At 53.8% G+C, this 15888-nt stretch overlaps 1 protein-coding gene across 2 annotated transcripts in view; it reads left to right on the forward strand.

Annotated features, from left to right (window-relative positions):
• KIAA1522 (KIAA1522 ortholog) overlaps positions 1-15888 on the forward strand; it is a 27397-nt gene continuing 11509 nt past the window's right edge. The window contains exon 1 of one of the 2 annotated variants that reach the window (XM_033114585.1): positions 1-369. In XM_033114585.1, coding sequence (XP_032970476.1) covers positions 135-369 — 235 coding nt within the window. In that variant the 5' untranslated portion in view covers positions 1-134. Of the gene's footprint in view, positions 370-9005; positions 9181-15888 lie in introns of those variants that run through there. The other variant, XM_033114586.1, reaches the window with a different exon arrangement.

Consider the following 15888-nt stretch of genomic DNA (forward strand, 5'->3'; position numbering starts at 1 on the left):
TCGCTCGCTCGTTCGGCCTCCGCCGCCCAAACTTTTCTCCGGCCGCGTCTCCCGCGGTGGCCGCCCGCCCGCTCAGCGCATGGGCGCCCCGTAGCAAGGGGCCTGACACCGCCGCCAGGTCCGCCCGCCGCGCCATGGCGGCCCGCGAGCCCCCCGCCGCACCTGCGGCGGACGAGCCGGGGGGCCCCGGGGGTCCCCCGCGCAGGAAGAAGTCCCGCTCCGGCGCGTCCGGCTTCCGTCGCGCTTTCAACTGGCTGCGGGGCAAGCGGCGCAAGAAGAAGGCAGCGGGGGCGGAAGGCGCCGAATCGGCCGCCCCCCGGGCCAAGAAGGCGGATGACAAGGCCAGGAAAACCAAGAGCAAAGGCCGAGGTAAGGCGCCCGGCACCTGGGCTGCGCGCTGGGCGGCGCCAGGGTGCGGCCAGGGTGGCTCCGCTGGGGGTCCGCGGCTGTTGGAGGGGGGTGAGTCCCCCTAGGCGCTAGTGCCGGGGCAGCGAAGAACCCAGGGCTCAGCCCGAGCTACCCCAGTCTGCGCCGCCCCCCAGCATTTCCTAGACTCATCCCTGCCCCGTTCTAGGGGAGGAGACCCCCGGCTCCGGCAGGGATCCCCTGGCTTATGCAGGAAGTACTGGTAGTCTGGCTCTTGGGACGGTGAGGCAATCTCCCATCCCCCAGGCTCACCCAGGTTTTGCCCTCTGCTGAGTCAGGGGGTCAGAGATTGATTCTGGCCTGGGACCAAAGGGAGAGGCAAGTGGCCTTGCGTCTCTGGTGGGGGTCCCTCTGGGTTTAGAAGGTCAACTGCACTCAAAAAGGAGTTCCAGTAGGCTAGGTGGCCCCGGGTTTCCAGCCCCACAAAGAACCCAGCATGGAGCAGAGCATGCTTTAGGTTCTCAACAGTGTTAGCTTTTCCCACCTGGCCCCCCTCACCACTCACCTGGGCCAAACCGCAAACATCCACCTTCTGGGGCGGTGAGCTCACGGAGGTGAACCAACTGCTCTGCTCCTCCCCTTCACTCCACCCCCCAGTCCTGTTAGAAACATGCCAGTGTTGTATGTGTGCTTACAGATGGGGGAAACTGAGGCCCAAGTTAACGGAGAGGCTGGACCTGGGCTGGGTATTTAAAATACTACAGCTAATTCCCTACCTCTGGGCTTTCTTTGGCCTGATGGATGGGCAGCCTGAGGTGAGGCTGACTTGGCCCATACGTGCTGGGGTCACTTTTCTTTTGGCCACTTGCTTGGTTCTTCTCTCATTTCCCCCTCTGTTTCTGTCTCCTGTTTGAGGGTGGAGGGCATGAGTTTCTGCAAGAGGGTGGGGCTCCCTTGGGGCTTGCCATGCTCCGAAGTCTACCTTTACTATGTTTCTGCTGCCCATCTGGAGGTGAGGAAATGGCAGTCTGTGTGGCCCATCCCATTCTGCCAGAGTTTACCCTCCCAGTGTCCTTTAACCACCTCCTCTGGAGGAGAATTAAAGGAACACTTTAGGTATCAGGAAGACGGTGAAAAGCCTGTGTGATTGCATCCGGCCTGATCTTCCTTTTGGATAAGGGCCCTGCTCCCCTGTGGCAAAGCCACAAATAGAAGTCAGGGTTCTGGGGCTGGGATGGCTGGGCTAAGCCCTGAGGGAGAGTTTGGATGAGGGGTGTTTCCAAAGGCTCTGCAGTCCCACAGGACCTGGGGTCTGACCCACTACTGCCTCACTGGGATTCATTGTAAAGTCGTCCCTATCTCACTCAAGAGGGCCTGGGTCAGAGTTGCAGTAGGAGGAATTGTGGTCATACTGTCAAGATTGGAGATAGGAGGCAGTGGTATACCCCAGGGCAGTGGACCCTTTCCTCCTGGGAGACCAGTCTAGAGGCAGTGGTTGGAAAAGCTGACCTGTAGGTCCCTGCTCCAACCGCCTGGGTTAGAGGTCATTGGGTCAGGCCTCCCCCTGCTTTGTGTTTTGGTATCAGGTAGCACTGGGCTTTTCTGGGCAGCAGGTTGCACTGATTTGAGCCTACGCAGGAAACACCTTCCTTGCCCCTGGCTGTTGTTTCCACAGGTCTAGGGGTGGCCCCAGGTACGCCTGGAGGAAGTCCTGCTCCCTTTTGCTCCAACCTCCTATTATTCCAATTGTTTCTTTGTCACCTGCCTGGCTCTACTTCTTTTCTGTTTATTAAGAGGAATAAATCTGATCTCTCTAATCTCCACTGGCACTGCTGGTCAGGAAGGGGAAGCCCAAAGAGGGCTTAACTCTTTCTGGGGAAAATGTTCAAATGAAGATTGGGGGAGATGGGGAGGAGGGATACACAGAAAGTTCCTGGGATGTCAAGGGCCTTTGCTGGGCCATTATCTCCCCCATCCCAATCTCTGAACCAAAGACCCAGAGATGTAGGTCATGGCTCCCCTAATCTGAGTCCCCTACTATAAGATGGGAAAGCTGAGTTTGGAATAGAATTTTGAACACCTGTTTTCCGGGACCCCCCTGCTCCTGTCACTGTCCTGCACAGACTTAGAAGGAAAAGAGAAGAAATCTGACATTTATTGATTGTTCTGAATATGCCAGGAGCTCTGTATCCATTATCTCATTTGAGCCCATTTGCAGATGAAAAAATGGAGGCTCGGGGACAGTGAGTGATTAATTTGCCCCAAATGGGATTTGAACGCAAATCATCTGCCTCCCAAACTGGTACAGTTGTTATGACTCTCCCAAGGACACAGACCAGTGGGTAAGGCTTAAAGAGCTCATCCAACCCATTCTACAGATGGGAAAAGGTCCAGAAAGAAGTGAGGGAACTTGATAGAGTGGGAAGAGGTTCAGAGTCAAGCAAATAAGTGTTCAACTCCTGTCTCAGCTGCGAGCAAACCATGACATTGAGCAAACAATTTCCCTGTGGCCTCACTGATTCCATTACTGTCTCAGGAAAGAGAGGGGACCTTCTCACGGGAGAGATCCTCTGGCTGGACATGGCCTTGATGGGTCTGTGACCTTTCTGTCTCTCCAAGATTCTCACAAGAGAAGATGTGAAAATTATATGAAAGTGAAGTCACCATAGAAATGCAAGGGATTGCTATTACTGTGTTTATACATTTAATCACCTGTGTTCTAAGGACCCAGACTGGAAAGAATGGACTCTGGGGCTGACTGAACAACTCTGCTGCCCTGGTTTGCCCTTCTCAGGCCACAAGACCCTGGCAGGTTATTAACCCCTCCAAGTCTCAGTTTCCTTATCTGTAAAATAGGGATAATAAATCCTGGCTTTACAGCGGTGTTTCAAGGATCAAATTTGATAACAGACATGCAAGTGCTTTGTGGAGCACGGTCCAGACAGTAGCAGGTTTCTGTAGTTGTGATGCTGAGGACTTGGGCAATAGCTAGGTTCACCCTGATCCATGTTTGGAAAACAACTCACTTGTTTATACCTCAGATACCTTTGGTGATGATGATTATTGAGGGGGGATCCACAGAAGGTGGAGTCTTAACCTTTGTCCAACAGGAGGATGCAGGCATAAGAAAAGGTAAACAAACAGGAATCTATATTTTCCAGAAATATCAGCTGGACTCTAGACAAGTGTGGGGAGGAAATGTTTCTGGGCCAGATGCCAGGACTGGAGCCCAGTAATCGGGAGGTTTTGCAGAGGAGGTGAACAGGGTGTGGAAGGAAGGCAGGGTGCTGGCTGATTTGAAGAAGTAACGTGAAGGGTGCTATGTGCCAGACCATTTTCATGGCCAGGTATTTTCATGAATGTTTCCCCTGTCCTCACAACACCTGGAAGGTGGGCAGTTACTATCATTTATAGGTGAGGAAATAGGCCCAGAGAGGGAAAGTAAGTTGATCAAGGTCACTCAGCTTCATTCATTTGAAAAAGACATTCTTTATTACTATATAGTGTCAGGCACTGTTCCGGGTAATGTGAATACCTGGGCCAAGACAGGCAAGATCCCTACCTGCATGGAAGTGAGGTTCACAGCATGGCCGTGACAGAAGCATTTAGTCTGCCACCAGATGCCACACTCTCCTAACAAAATAATAAGAGGTTGGATGTGTTTGTGACTCTGGAGAGGAGTAACCACTGTAGAATATTAAGTAGGACCAGCTTTGGAGAAAGGAGTTTGTAGCCCTCCCGAATACTTCTCTTGGGGTGTGGGAAGTGGCTGGGCTGGGTGGGCGGGGTGAGTGTGCCAATGGTTCCTATACTGATAGGGAGAATTCAGGGGGCCACCCAGCCAGGCCCAGCAAATTTAAACCCGGGAACTCTGGCCACTCACCCAGGGAGAACTGCCCTTGGCGTGGGGCTGTGGAGAGACTCCTGATGTTGAGTTTTGCTCTGCTCTATGACCTGGGCCAAGTCCTGCCCCACTCTGGGCCAGACGTGCCCTGTCTTGACAAAGATAGGGTGTTATGGCCTCTGAGATCCTTTCTAGTTCTAGAATTCTGTGGGGTTGAGAATGGGCTGAAGGAGCAAGCTGGTAGGGGTTGGGGGAATGGGGGTGGGAGCTATGTTCAGGAAAGGTGAACCTACCTTTGCTCATGGATAAGACATTGGCACTGAAGTGGCCTGGATATCATACAAAGGTGGATAAGGAGAGTGCAGTGTAATAGTGCTATCTCTCCCTGCCTAGGAAGGGGCCTGTGTGTCATCCAATTGGGGAGTGACTTCCATAGAGGAGTCTGCGTCTACCTCCTCCAGGCCCCTATGAAGGGATGGGCATTGTCTGCCTTGGTCCAGATGGGAGAGGGGGGCCCCACTAGTGTATTTCACAAATACTTATTAAGTATTTAATATTAGGTATAAATACCTAAAATGTGCAAGACACTGTCCTGGGGATGAATGAGAGACAAGGTTCCAGTCCTCATGAACCTCACAATTTGAGGGGGGCAGGAACCAGAGTCAAGGAGGCAACGAAGGGTCAAAAGCTGTGACAAAAGAGAGAGCACAGTGATCCCTGGGGGAGATCAGGGATGGCTTCCCTGAGGAGGTGATGTGAACTAAAATGGAGGGATGAGAAGTTGGGGTTGAGCTAGAATCAGGCAAGGCACCTGCTGGGGGCTGGACCAGCTGGCTGTCTGGGCCCCGTGGGGCACAGGAATCGCCACACCTCACTGTGCTGAGGGCAAGAACTGGGTTGAACGTCTTTTCCCCTCTGCCCTGCCCAGCACAAGGCCAGGCACTAAATGGCTTTGGGTGAGAGGTGGGTGATCCAATATGTGCCCCCAGTGCATGGGCATCTTGGGATCCTAGACGCTCAGAGCTGATGGCCTGAGCTGTCACAGAGAGCCCTCATAGCCCAGGCAGATGGGCAGCTGAGGCCCAGAGGAGGAAGTGACTTGCTTGAGGTCATACAGCCAGCCAGCATTAGAAGCAGAACAGGAGCCCACACCTGCCAGGCTGACCTCAGCTTCCCCACTCCTTTGTTCAGACTTCAAATGGAAAAATCTCATCCCAGAGAGGTGCCTCTAGCAGGGGTGGGATGAGATGAGCAGGAAGCTGACGCCAAGAGCACTTGCCTCCACATTCCCTCCCTTACCTCCGACACCTTCCGGGGCCTGTTCCAGCTGCCTCTCCCTCTCCTTCCTCGAGGCCCTGAATCTGCACCCAATGGCACACATCCCAGCATTCTCCTGGAAATCCCCTCAAGCTGGGAGGGCCTTCCTCCTACTATTCTCCCCCTCTCCTGCCCCCGAAACAGGGCGCCAGCAAGGTTTGCTAAACTGGGGTGGCTAAATCCTAGGGCCAGAAAAATCTACACTCTGTTGTTAGCGGAGGGCTGAGGGAGAGCGTCCCCACACCCACCTGCTCCTTGGAAATCCCCCTTTCCCCAAACCCCGAAAGCTGTCTCAGCTGCTCCTGGTCTGTCACATGCTGCCGAAAACTAATGAGAGGAGGCATTGTCTATTATGTGGGTCACAGTGAACGTGGTGGGGTGGGGAGAACAGGTATCCACACCTCCACCTTCCATCCACAGACCCCGGGCCCCCGCTAGCCCCTTCGCTGACTTGGAAGTAGGTGGAAGCAGCTTCCTTGGCTGCGAGGGAGAAATCTCTGTCCACCTCCCCAGTTATTACACTCACTGTACCCTACGCTCTTGTATCCACTGTCCTCGGGGGCCGGTTCACCAAAGGCTATCAGCTCCACTCAGAGGGTACCTGGCTCTGTGCTTGGCATGGAGGGGAGACAGACAGCTCGGCTTGTAAACGGTTTAAACCCCAAATCTGCTGGCAAAGTGCATGATTCCCAGGAGGCTGCTGGTGGGGCCTGCTCCAAGTAGGGCCTCCTGTCTGCTTGGGACACCCTCTCCTGCAAGCTTTTAGCCAGGCGAGGTCTTCACCACCATTCTCCAAGAGGGTCACGAGGCACTCAAGCCCAGTTTTGTGGTTCTAAGAGTTCTGGTGCACGCACCTTCCAGACCACCTACTTCTTCCCACCAGTCCTACCCTAGGCTCTCCCATGCTCTTGGCTGTGGGCAGTTCTTTTCCTCCAGGATCCTGGAGCAAGCACAGCCTTTGTAGTGAAAGAATGTAAGACTGGGAAAGTATCCTGGACTCTCCTGCCAGTGCCTCCCCTCCACCGGTACTTAAGTGCCATCATCTCCACCTCCACCAGTTTCCGTTCAACATGTATGGCACACCTACTGTGTGCCAGAAACTAGGCTGAGCCTGGGAGGAGTGAGACCATCACTGCCTTTGAGGAACTTGTTTTCTGGTTGGAAACGAAGATACCAAAATAAACTGTTGTCTTGAGACAAGTGCTGGGGGCCCTGAACTCCAGATTAGGTCTATATCAGCCGGCGGCACTGATGCCTGTGGGAGCATGGAGAACTGAGCTAGGGGATGAAGCGGGGTGTGAGGAAAACTTCATGGAGGAGTAGACTGGAGCAGGGTCTTGAGGATAACAAGGAATCTTCCAGGCAAAGGTGGAAGAGGAAGGAGCGTGTGTGAAAGTCTGGAGGTGTGCACTGGGGTGTGGCAAACAGTTTTGTGTAGCTGAAGCGCTGACAATGAGAGGGGTGTGGTTGGAGATGAGCTTGAACTAGTGGGTGGGGCAGCTCTTGCACAGCCTCCTGTGAAGGCCAAGGCACCTGCTACACAGACATCTTTTCAGGTTCTCTCCGTACCTGTCCTCACTCAATTCATGCAGAGGGATTTGGATTTTACCCTTGAGTCTTCTCTCTGTTCCCCCACACCACCTTTCCCCACATGGGCCTCAGTTTCCCCATCTGTAAGTTAAGGAAATTGGGCTAGCAGATCTCTGAGGTTTCTTTCCTCTTTGACACTAGGACCCTCTTCTCTGTGCAAAGCAGGGAGCTTCGTGCACACGGCTTGGTATATGGTGTATGCTCAATGAGTATTTTCTGGATGGATGAGTAAAATATAGCCCCTCAGAGCCTGTACTGTTGTTAACCTCAGACTCTTAGTAAGAGATGGGCTTCAGGGAGGTAGGGGGGACAAGCTTTGAGTCTCCCGTTTTGCAGGGAAGGAACAGTGTTCTGGAGTCCTGGGGCATAAGAGGCAGCGTGGTGTAGTGGAGGGGCTTGCCCACGTGGCAGAAAGCATGAGCCATATAGGGATTAGAACTGAGGGCTCTGGACTCCCAACCCAGCGCTCTTTCTGCTACACCATGCTGCCCCTACTTGGAGAGACAGGGCAGAGTGATGGTAAAGGAGAGTCATTGTTTAGGCTGTGGGGCACGGGGAAGGTCCCTGGGCACAAAGGTGCTTGTGAGGGCACAGAGGTGGGGGCAGCCTGGCAGCCTGGAAGGCTTTCTGAAGAGGTGAAGCTTGGTTGGCTTGGGTTTTGAAAAACAAAGACTTGTATAAGGGGAGATGCATGAGGGGCACACAGCTCCACAGATGCGCACAGCCATGGATGGTTTCACATGTCTACCTACTATGCTCTCCATTACTTAAACTTAGACACACACAAATGTAGATATGAGTATACACTCAATAAACATAATTGCATGATCATGCCTATACAGAAAAGCACATACAATTACACAATTTTTAGATAAACATATTTACACTTACATGCACACAGGAAGACTGAGACCTACTCAAATACATAAAACCAGTGATATTCAGCCACCTTGAGAGAGACAGTTACAATTACATAGGCAGATACACAAAAACACACATCCAGCCATTTGAAAACAGACTCAATGATATGGATATAGGCACACAGACACACACAGATGATTACAGAGAGGAATGCGTTTGTTCAGGGTCACGGATATATACACAGGTACACAACTACACAGGTGCGTTCAAGCACACAGTTACAAATGCCCAATTACATGCCCTCCTTCAAGGTCAGGCAGGGGCATAGATAAATTGGAGGGGTGGTAGCATGGAGCAGTGGGCATTGGAGTCAGTCTGGGTTTCAGTCCTAGCTCTGTAGCTTAATGCTGTTTGACTTTGGGCTAGCCAGTTGACTTCGTGGAATCTTAATTTTTCCATCTGTAAAATGGGGATTATAAAAGTACCTACGTTACGTAATTGTTTTGTGGATGAAATGAAGTAATACATGAAAGTGGTTATCACAGTGCCTGACACATAATACATACTTTGTAAAAGGGTGCTATTCTTATTTTGAACACTATTACTACAGAAATACAGTCAGATTGATACATTTGTATACAGGCACAGAGACAGGAGATACACAGACACGTGACACGCACAGGGTAGTGTTGGTGAGCCCCTTGCAGCAGCAGGGCTTCGGACCCCGCCTGTCTGGAGCCTGGTTCCTAGTTATCTCGGTCCCACTGCAGTCCTCAGATAGGTGGCCCCTGGGCTGAGACCGCGAGCTACCCGCCTTCCCCACCTGGACAGGCCTTGCCATTCCCAGAACGCTCTGGGCGGGGCGGCTCAGCTGGTCTCCCAGGTCCTGGGGGGGCGGAGCCTACGGGACGCGCGCCAGCCCCCGCCCCTCCGCCTGCCCCGCCCCTGCCCCCGCCATTGGCTGCAGAGCCCGGGGGTGTGGCCGAGCTGGGGCTGGGGGCGTCTGCGGTGGCCGCCCGCGCGTCTCTCTGCTTGCCTCCCAGGGCTGCGGGCCCGGCGGCGGGGCTCGTTGGGCTTCGCTTGGGTTCCCGCGCCGGCTCCCGCGCCCACCATGGGCAACTCACACCACAAGAGGAAGGCCCCCAGCGGTCCCCGGGCCCGCAGCTTCTGGCGGTTCGGGCGGTCGGCGAAGCAGCCGGCAGGTAGGGGCCGAGGGTGGGGGCGGGGCAGGCGGGGAGGAGGGTCTCCCTGTCGCAGCCGCCGCCACCGCTGCTGCCCCCTCCCGGGGCTTGGCGGGTGTGAGTATGGGGGGCCGAGAATCCCCCCACACAGACCCTACTCCTCACATCCACACAGAGACACACGTATACACGAATGCCCACGGGAGGCACATGTACATGTTCACAATTTACACATACACACAACACCCACTCAGATGTACGGATATGCAGACACAAAATCACATACACACTCACACCCACACCATCATTGTGGGATGTACAGGTCCTGAGACACAGGTACATATACATATGTGTATGGTTTACATAGCCATGTAGTTCATATGTATACGAACTACACCACACACTCAGATTCGGACACACAGTCGTACACATACAGTCATATAGGTAGAGTTTCCCAGCGTGTTAGGCACACAGATGTACACGAGTTCAAAACTGCACAACCAAACAGACTTACACAGGCTCAGAGACAGACCCTAAGGCACTTACACACACACACACACACACACACACACACACACACACACACACGTTTCCCAGGCTTTAGCCCCCAACAGGCGGAAAGTTTGCAGTAGGGAGGGGAGACAAAGGTGAAGGGGGGAAGCCGGAAACCAGGGGCTGGAAGCTCAGGGCCACCTCCATCTGGCACGATCAGAGAGTCGGACTGGTTTTCTGGGCTCCCTCTCCACCCCCACCCTCATCGGCGCTGCCTTTCTGTTTCCCTTCCCCCCACCGCGGTCCCCGTGGTCGCTGCCGCATCTCCCCCCTTTCTGTGCAGCCACCCAGCTGGAACACAGCCTTTCCCGGCGTGCTGCGGGATCCCTCCGCGGGTCACATTCCAGCCTCCAAGTGGTGGTGGTGGGGGGAGGAGGGAAGAATGGGGAAGGCTTCCCATCCCAGGGCTGGGAGACGGGATTCCTGGTTTCCCCCAGCGGGTGCGGCAGTTCAGGGTATCCCCGAGTCCCAAGGGGTTCTGGAGGAGGGGCTGTCTAGGGTGTTTAGTTCCCTCACTGGGTGAATCCGAGATGGGGTAGGGGCGGGGCGGTGGATCCATCCCCCACTCTCCCAGGCAGATAAGGGGTCTCTAACAGGGGCAGTTATCTGCTGGTGTTTGGGAGTGAGAGAATCGTGGAGAGGGTGGTGCTGGGGGCCCTGCTGTGGTGGGAGAACCCACCCAGGTCTTCCCAGGATGGCCCACATTCCTAGAGGTTCTGAACTGAGCCTGATGAGCTCATCCCTCCACGCAGGGGGCCATAGAAAGAGCCTGGGCTGGCAATTGGGGGTCTGAGTGCTCAGTGTGGCTCTGGAGTGAGCTCTGGTGACCTTGAGCAGATTGCTTTCATTTGCCTGAACCTCCCTGGCTCCTACAGGCAGGGGGCTGTCTGAAATTATGGGGACCCTTACTCTGGCTAGCCATTGTGTGGATAAAGAGACTGAGGTATAGAGAAGGTGGGCTTGTCCAAGGTCGTTTGCCTGCAGTGGTTTGAAGACAAATCATGGTAATCAAAATCAGAATAGGAAAAGGGTTAATTAAGTTCTGGGGATTCCTCAGGTGGGTTGATGAGAGACTGACTCCAGGACTTTCCTGTAGACTCCCTGTCCCAGCAATCCTGAAATCCAGGCTCTGCCCACCTGTCTCTCCTCTTGGGATCTGCACTGAGGGGTGGGGCTGGGACTAGGGCTCTTCATCTGCCTTCCTGTGGCCACTCTAATCTGATGGTTTCCTGAGAACCAACTGTGGGTCCAGACTTGTGACCATTTGCGGTGGGGAGAGAGAGAGATTAAGAGGGCTGTGTTTACAGTCTCCTGCCCTCTGGCCTTGAAGGAAAGACACTGGGGCTTCTAGCAGCCCTTGTGCTCTTCCAGTTCCTGCTGTAACTCAGGGGTCAACCAGACTTTAAGGTGTTCCTACAAAACCAATGCAATGTCAAGGCAACGCAGAAGTAAGTGTGGGGCTGGGGAATATTCTAGGCCATGTAACAAAAGGCTTTTGGGTTGGGGTCATTTTTAGAAAACTGGGGAGATTGTCTTAATTTGGTCTTTGAAGTAACTGCAGGGTTGAATGAGTCCTGAATTGTTGATTAGAGAGAACACGAGATGCATTTCATCTCAGGTATGGTTGTGAGCAAAGGCATGGAGTTGAGACTGAGCATGGAGGTTGGAGAGAAAAGTAGTCGAGGCTCCTTCCTGGTGCCTGGGAGAAGAAGGTCCATTGTGAATGCAAACTTCAAGCCCTGTGCTGAGGATTTTGAGGCCTCCCTGGCCTCAGCCTCTGCTGTCACAGGCCCAGGTATGGGACTGGGGTTTAAGTACTTACCCATTTGATTAGTGTATGAGAGGATGAGGGAAAGAAGGCAACACAAGCAAAGAGCTGGAGTTTATAGGCAGTAGGGAGCTAGAGAAGGTGTTTCAGCAGGGGAGGAGCCAATGAAAGTGGTATGTTAGGAAGATGGCCCTGGGGTGGGGTCAGATGAAGGCAGGACTGGTTGGCTGGTGGAGTGGTGAGAATGGAAGCTGAGAGCAGTCAGGAGGCTGTTGTAGTAATCCAGGGGAGAGGTGAGGGTTGGGGACAGGGTGGGGGCTGTGGGAGAGGAGAGGAGTGGCAACTGCAGAGACGCTGTGGAGGAGGTGACAGAGTGATAGGATCTGAGATTAATCAGTTGTTGGGAGTAGGGGCCAGAGAGGGCTATGAAGGCTCTGTGCTTGAGGCTGGGGGACTGCACCAGAGATAATAATGCAGAGATAAAAATGGGATAAAAACCCTTTATTAATTCATTTGTCCTCCAACAGTCTTATAAGCTAGAAGCTATTATTCTCCCCATTTTACAGATGAGGAAGCTGGAGCCCAGATGTGAAGTCACTTGCCCAAGGCCATTCAGCAAGGAGATGGCTGAACCAGTATTCACACCCAAGCCTGTCAGATTCCAAAGCCTGTGCCTTCCCTTAATCTTAGGGATAGATGGGTTTCCTCTTATGATTGAGGGGCCTGCAGGTCCTCTGGTCAAAGAAAGCCTGAGGCCCTGGGGGATTTGGACTGTGGGGAGCACAAGTGGAGGAAACACTGTGGGGAGGAGGGATTGAGGACTAAGTATGGAAGCCCTAAAGGCTCAGAAAGGGAGCAGGTGGGAAGTGGGAGGGGAATCCTGGATTCCAGGAAGGGTTGGTCCCATGGGTCAAATGCCCTTGGGCCGTGGTGAAGCATGAGAGTGAAGGTGGACAGGCGAGGCCCCCCCCACTGCTGGAAACACATTGTAATCTGCAGGGATTGTTTGGCCATGGTTCTCAGGAATCCGACCCAACCCTCCCCTCTCCAGGCTGCTGGGCACTTGGTCTTCGGCAGTTTGGGGAAGTGGTACAGGATGTGAATTGGGAGCCCAGAGATCACCCCTCCCCACCACGCTGTCCTCCTGTTCCCATACATTGTCCTGTCACGTTTATACATGGCCCTCCTCTAGGTAGGGTTTGTTGTTCCCATCTTGCAGATGAAGAGCTTGAGGGAACAACCAAGTCTTTGGTAGAGTCAGACCACCTGGAATTCTTTTCATCCCTGCCCCTGCCTCTGGACCAGAAGCACCAAGGGTCTTTGGTAGGTCTCACAGCTGGGAGAAGGCCTGTTCCTCTTACCCCTCTCCCCTCAGCGTCTCCCTATGTCTCCTCCCCTTTTCCTGGGGTGGGGGAAGACTTGTGACCAACTGTATATCTTGACTTACGTGTAGGAGCCCTGGGCTTTCCCTCTCTGGTCTGAGGATCTGAGACAAGCTGCACCCCATTGTTGCCCCAGGCCCTGACTCAGTGAGGGACCACTGCCCTCCTCAAGGGGCAGAGTCCTACAGGCCCTGGGCTCTTGAGAGATCATTTCTCCAACCCTCTCACCTCACCAGTGAAGAAACTGAGGCCCAGAAAAGGGCAATGCCTGCCTCGGGATCATGCTGCAATTGAGGAGCAGTGCTGTCAAACCTAGGACTCCTGACTCTCAGGGCATCGGGATGTCTGGGCTCAGAATTTCCTTCCCTCCCAAGTGGGTGTCAGGGCTGCCAGATAGGGCTCAGTCACTGAGGACCTGATAGGGAGCTTGTGTTGTGTCCCTTATCAGACCTTATCTTAATAATGGTCCTTAACTCCACTTGAGATTTGAAGAGAGCTCTGGAAGTGGGTGGGAGAGGAGGCCTCCTCTGGTGGCATGAAAAGAACAAGATATTGCAGCCAGAAGGCTCACATCCAGACTCTGCTATTACTGGCTGTGTGACCTTGGGCAAGTCACTGACCCTTGGGGAGTGCCTGTGTATGATGAGGGGGGATTTAGTGAGATCACGTGTGTCTCAATCAACTGGCACTTTATAAATGCTAGTTTATTATCTTTGTGTTATAAGGAGAGTGGCAGAAGGGGCCTGAGAGGGCCCTTTACCTACCCCCACACCCGGAGAGGCAGAGGCTCTCTCTGATGACACTTTGTGTTTACACTTGGTTATGTGGCTTTAACTTTCCCAGGCACTCTGTGCAGTGATTATTAGTCTCACTTTACAGATGAGGAGACGAAGGGCCAAAGAGACTGATTCATTTGTCCAAGGCCGTCTGATTCCCAGCTTTTTCCTCTCCTGGCTTCATGGTGGCTGAATATAGGCCTCTGCAGCATCTATAATATGAGGATAATCACGTCTTGAAGGAACAAAGGAAAAGGCTTTGGAAAGTCACAATTGCACCCTGGCCAAAAGAGATTATTATATCATTGTTGGGAGCAGATACTGACCCGGAAACTCATTATGACGTTTATTAATATTATTGTAGCTAATTCCTCCCTGCGCTGCTGCCCGTTCCAGTAGGCGCCTGGGGGTGGGATCCTCTCCTCCTTCTCCAGGGCACTCCCTGCCCTTCAATATTTACCTTAGAACCAACCTGTGAGCTCTGCCTCTTCGAGGGTGGGGCTTCCCACTGAGGGAAGGAAGGAGGGAGATTCCCCTTCTGCAGACAGAGGTAGGGTGCAGAGCTCCTCCTCTTTGGGCAGGGACCAAGGCTGCAGCCCCCCACCCCGTAACTCCCGCAGATTTAGTACTGCTAAGGCATTTGTAATGAGACCCAGGTTCAAATGTGGACTCAGCCACTTCCTGGTTGGGTGACCTTGAGCAAGTCCCTTTCCCTGGTGCCTCATGCTCTTATAAAAAGGGAAGTCACACGCATCATTCAGGTTTCTTGTTAAGTGTTGTACGAGATTGTAGAAGAGAAAGTGTTTTGAGATTTGAAGAGAGCTCTGGAAGTTGGTGGGAGAGGCCTCTGGTGGCATGAGAACAGGATATTGCAGCCAGGATAAAGCGCTTCCACCTGAAAGTTTTTATGTTCATTTCCTTTTGTCTTGCCTCTATGAGAATAAAATCTGCATACACTCTAGGTTCTGTTGCCTTGGCCCTCTTGGCCTTGGTTCGTCCACCGGTACAGGGAGGGGTTGAGACTTAGGGCCTCTGAACACCCTGAATCCTGGCTCCTGGTCTGGCCAGCGGCAGTCACAGACAGGGCAGTTGCAGAGGGGGGACAAGGTCAGGCTTGGAGGGTTCCAGTTCCTGAGCGAGGCCACCTGAGCAGCTCTGCCCTCCCCCCTCATTCCTCTCCCCTGAGTCAGGCCTGCCTGGCTGTGGGCGCGCCACCGCCCCCGCCCCTTGTTCTGGAATGGGGCAGGTTGAGGCCTCACCCCATGGAGGATGTTGCCAAGACAGTGCATACGCATGCGCACAAATGTGTAAATGGCCTTGGAAGCGGGGACTCCCTCCCCCATTCTTCCCTGTCCCCAGGCTCAGGAAAGCCCCAGAGTGGTGGGTTCATGTACTTACTTTCATGTACACACAGCCACCTGGCCGGGCCCTGCACAAGTCTCTGCAGTCCAGCTCGTACATGAGGACACAGACTAGGGTGGCCTGAGTATGCTTTGTGGATGTGGTCCTGTGCGTGCCCACCTGTGGGGCGGCCCCAGTGGGACACTTTGGAGCTGTGTGCCCCCTCCCCCACCCTTTGTCTCCACTAGTGGACTGGATCTGAGCTCACAGAAGTTACATGTGTGCTTCCTGGTGTACCCTGCGTGCTGTGGGGCGTGGCTGGGAACAAGGTGTCTTCTCAGATCCTGGAAGCCTCCTCCCTCAGGCAGGTAGAAGAGCAGGGGAGGCTCAGGCTGCGCCTCTGGGCTGTGCTAGAGCAGAAGGTCCTGAACACAGACTCTTAAGTGTGCCCTGGGGAAAGATCCTTCACTCTCTGGGCCTCGGTTTCTTTGTGAGTTCCTGCCCTCCACCTGAGACTCGGGTTGCTGAGCCCCTCCCGCAGGTGTGTAGACATGTGTCTGGAGTGGCTCAGAGAGGCCTCAGGCTCTGGCCAAGCTGTGAGTGGGTGGAGGGAGGGATGTTGCTGGGGCAACCAGGCATTATCAAGAGTGAGAGCCTTGGATCAGGCGGAATTTGCAGCTGTGACCCTGACTCTCACATGTGGGCCTGGGACCTTGAGGAGCTGATGTGCCCCCGTCCCTGACGTAGTAGGAGCTTAGCCCTTGTTTCCCTGGTTAGGGGAAAGCTGAGGATGACTGCGGCCTGCCTGGTTAAAGGCTCCAGTTTTGGAGCAGCCAGAAGAGCTGTCATAAGATCCATCCATGAGGGCAGACTGTTTGCCTTCCACCAGCACCAGGCATGGCGCCTGGCA

The sequence above is a fragment of the Rhinolophus ferrumequinum genome, chromosome 9 (assembly GCF_004115265.2).
Source record: "Rhinolophus ferrumequinum isolate MPI-CBG mRhiFer1 chromosome 9, mRhiFer1_v1.p, whole genome shotgun sequence".
NCBI lineage: Eukaryota > Metazoa > Chordata > Mammalia > Chiroptera > Rhinolophidae > Rhinolophus > Rhinolophus ferrumequinum.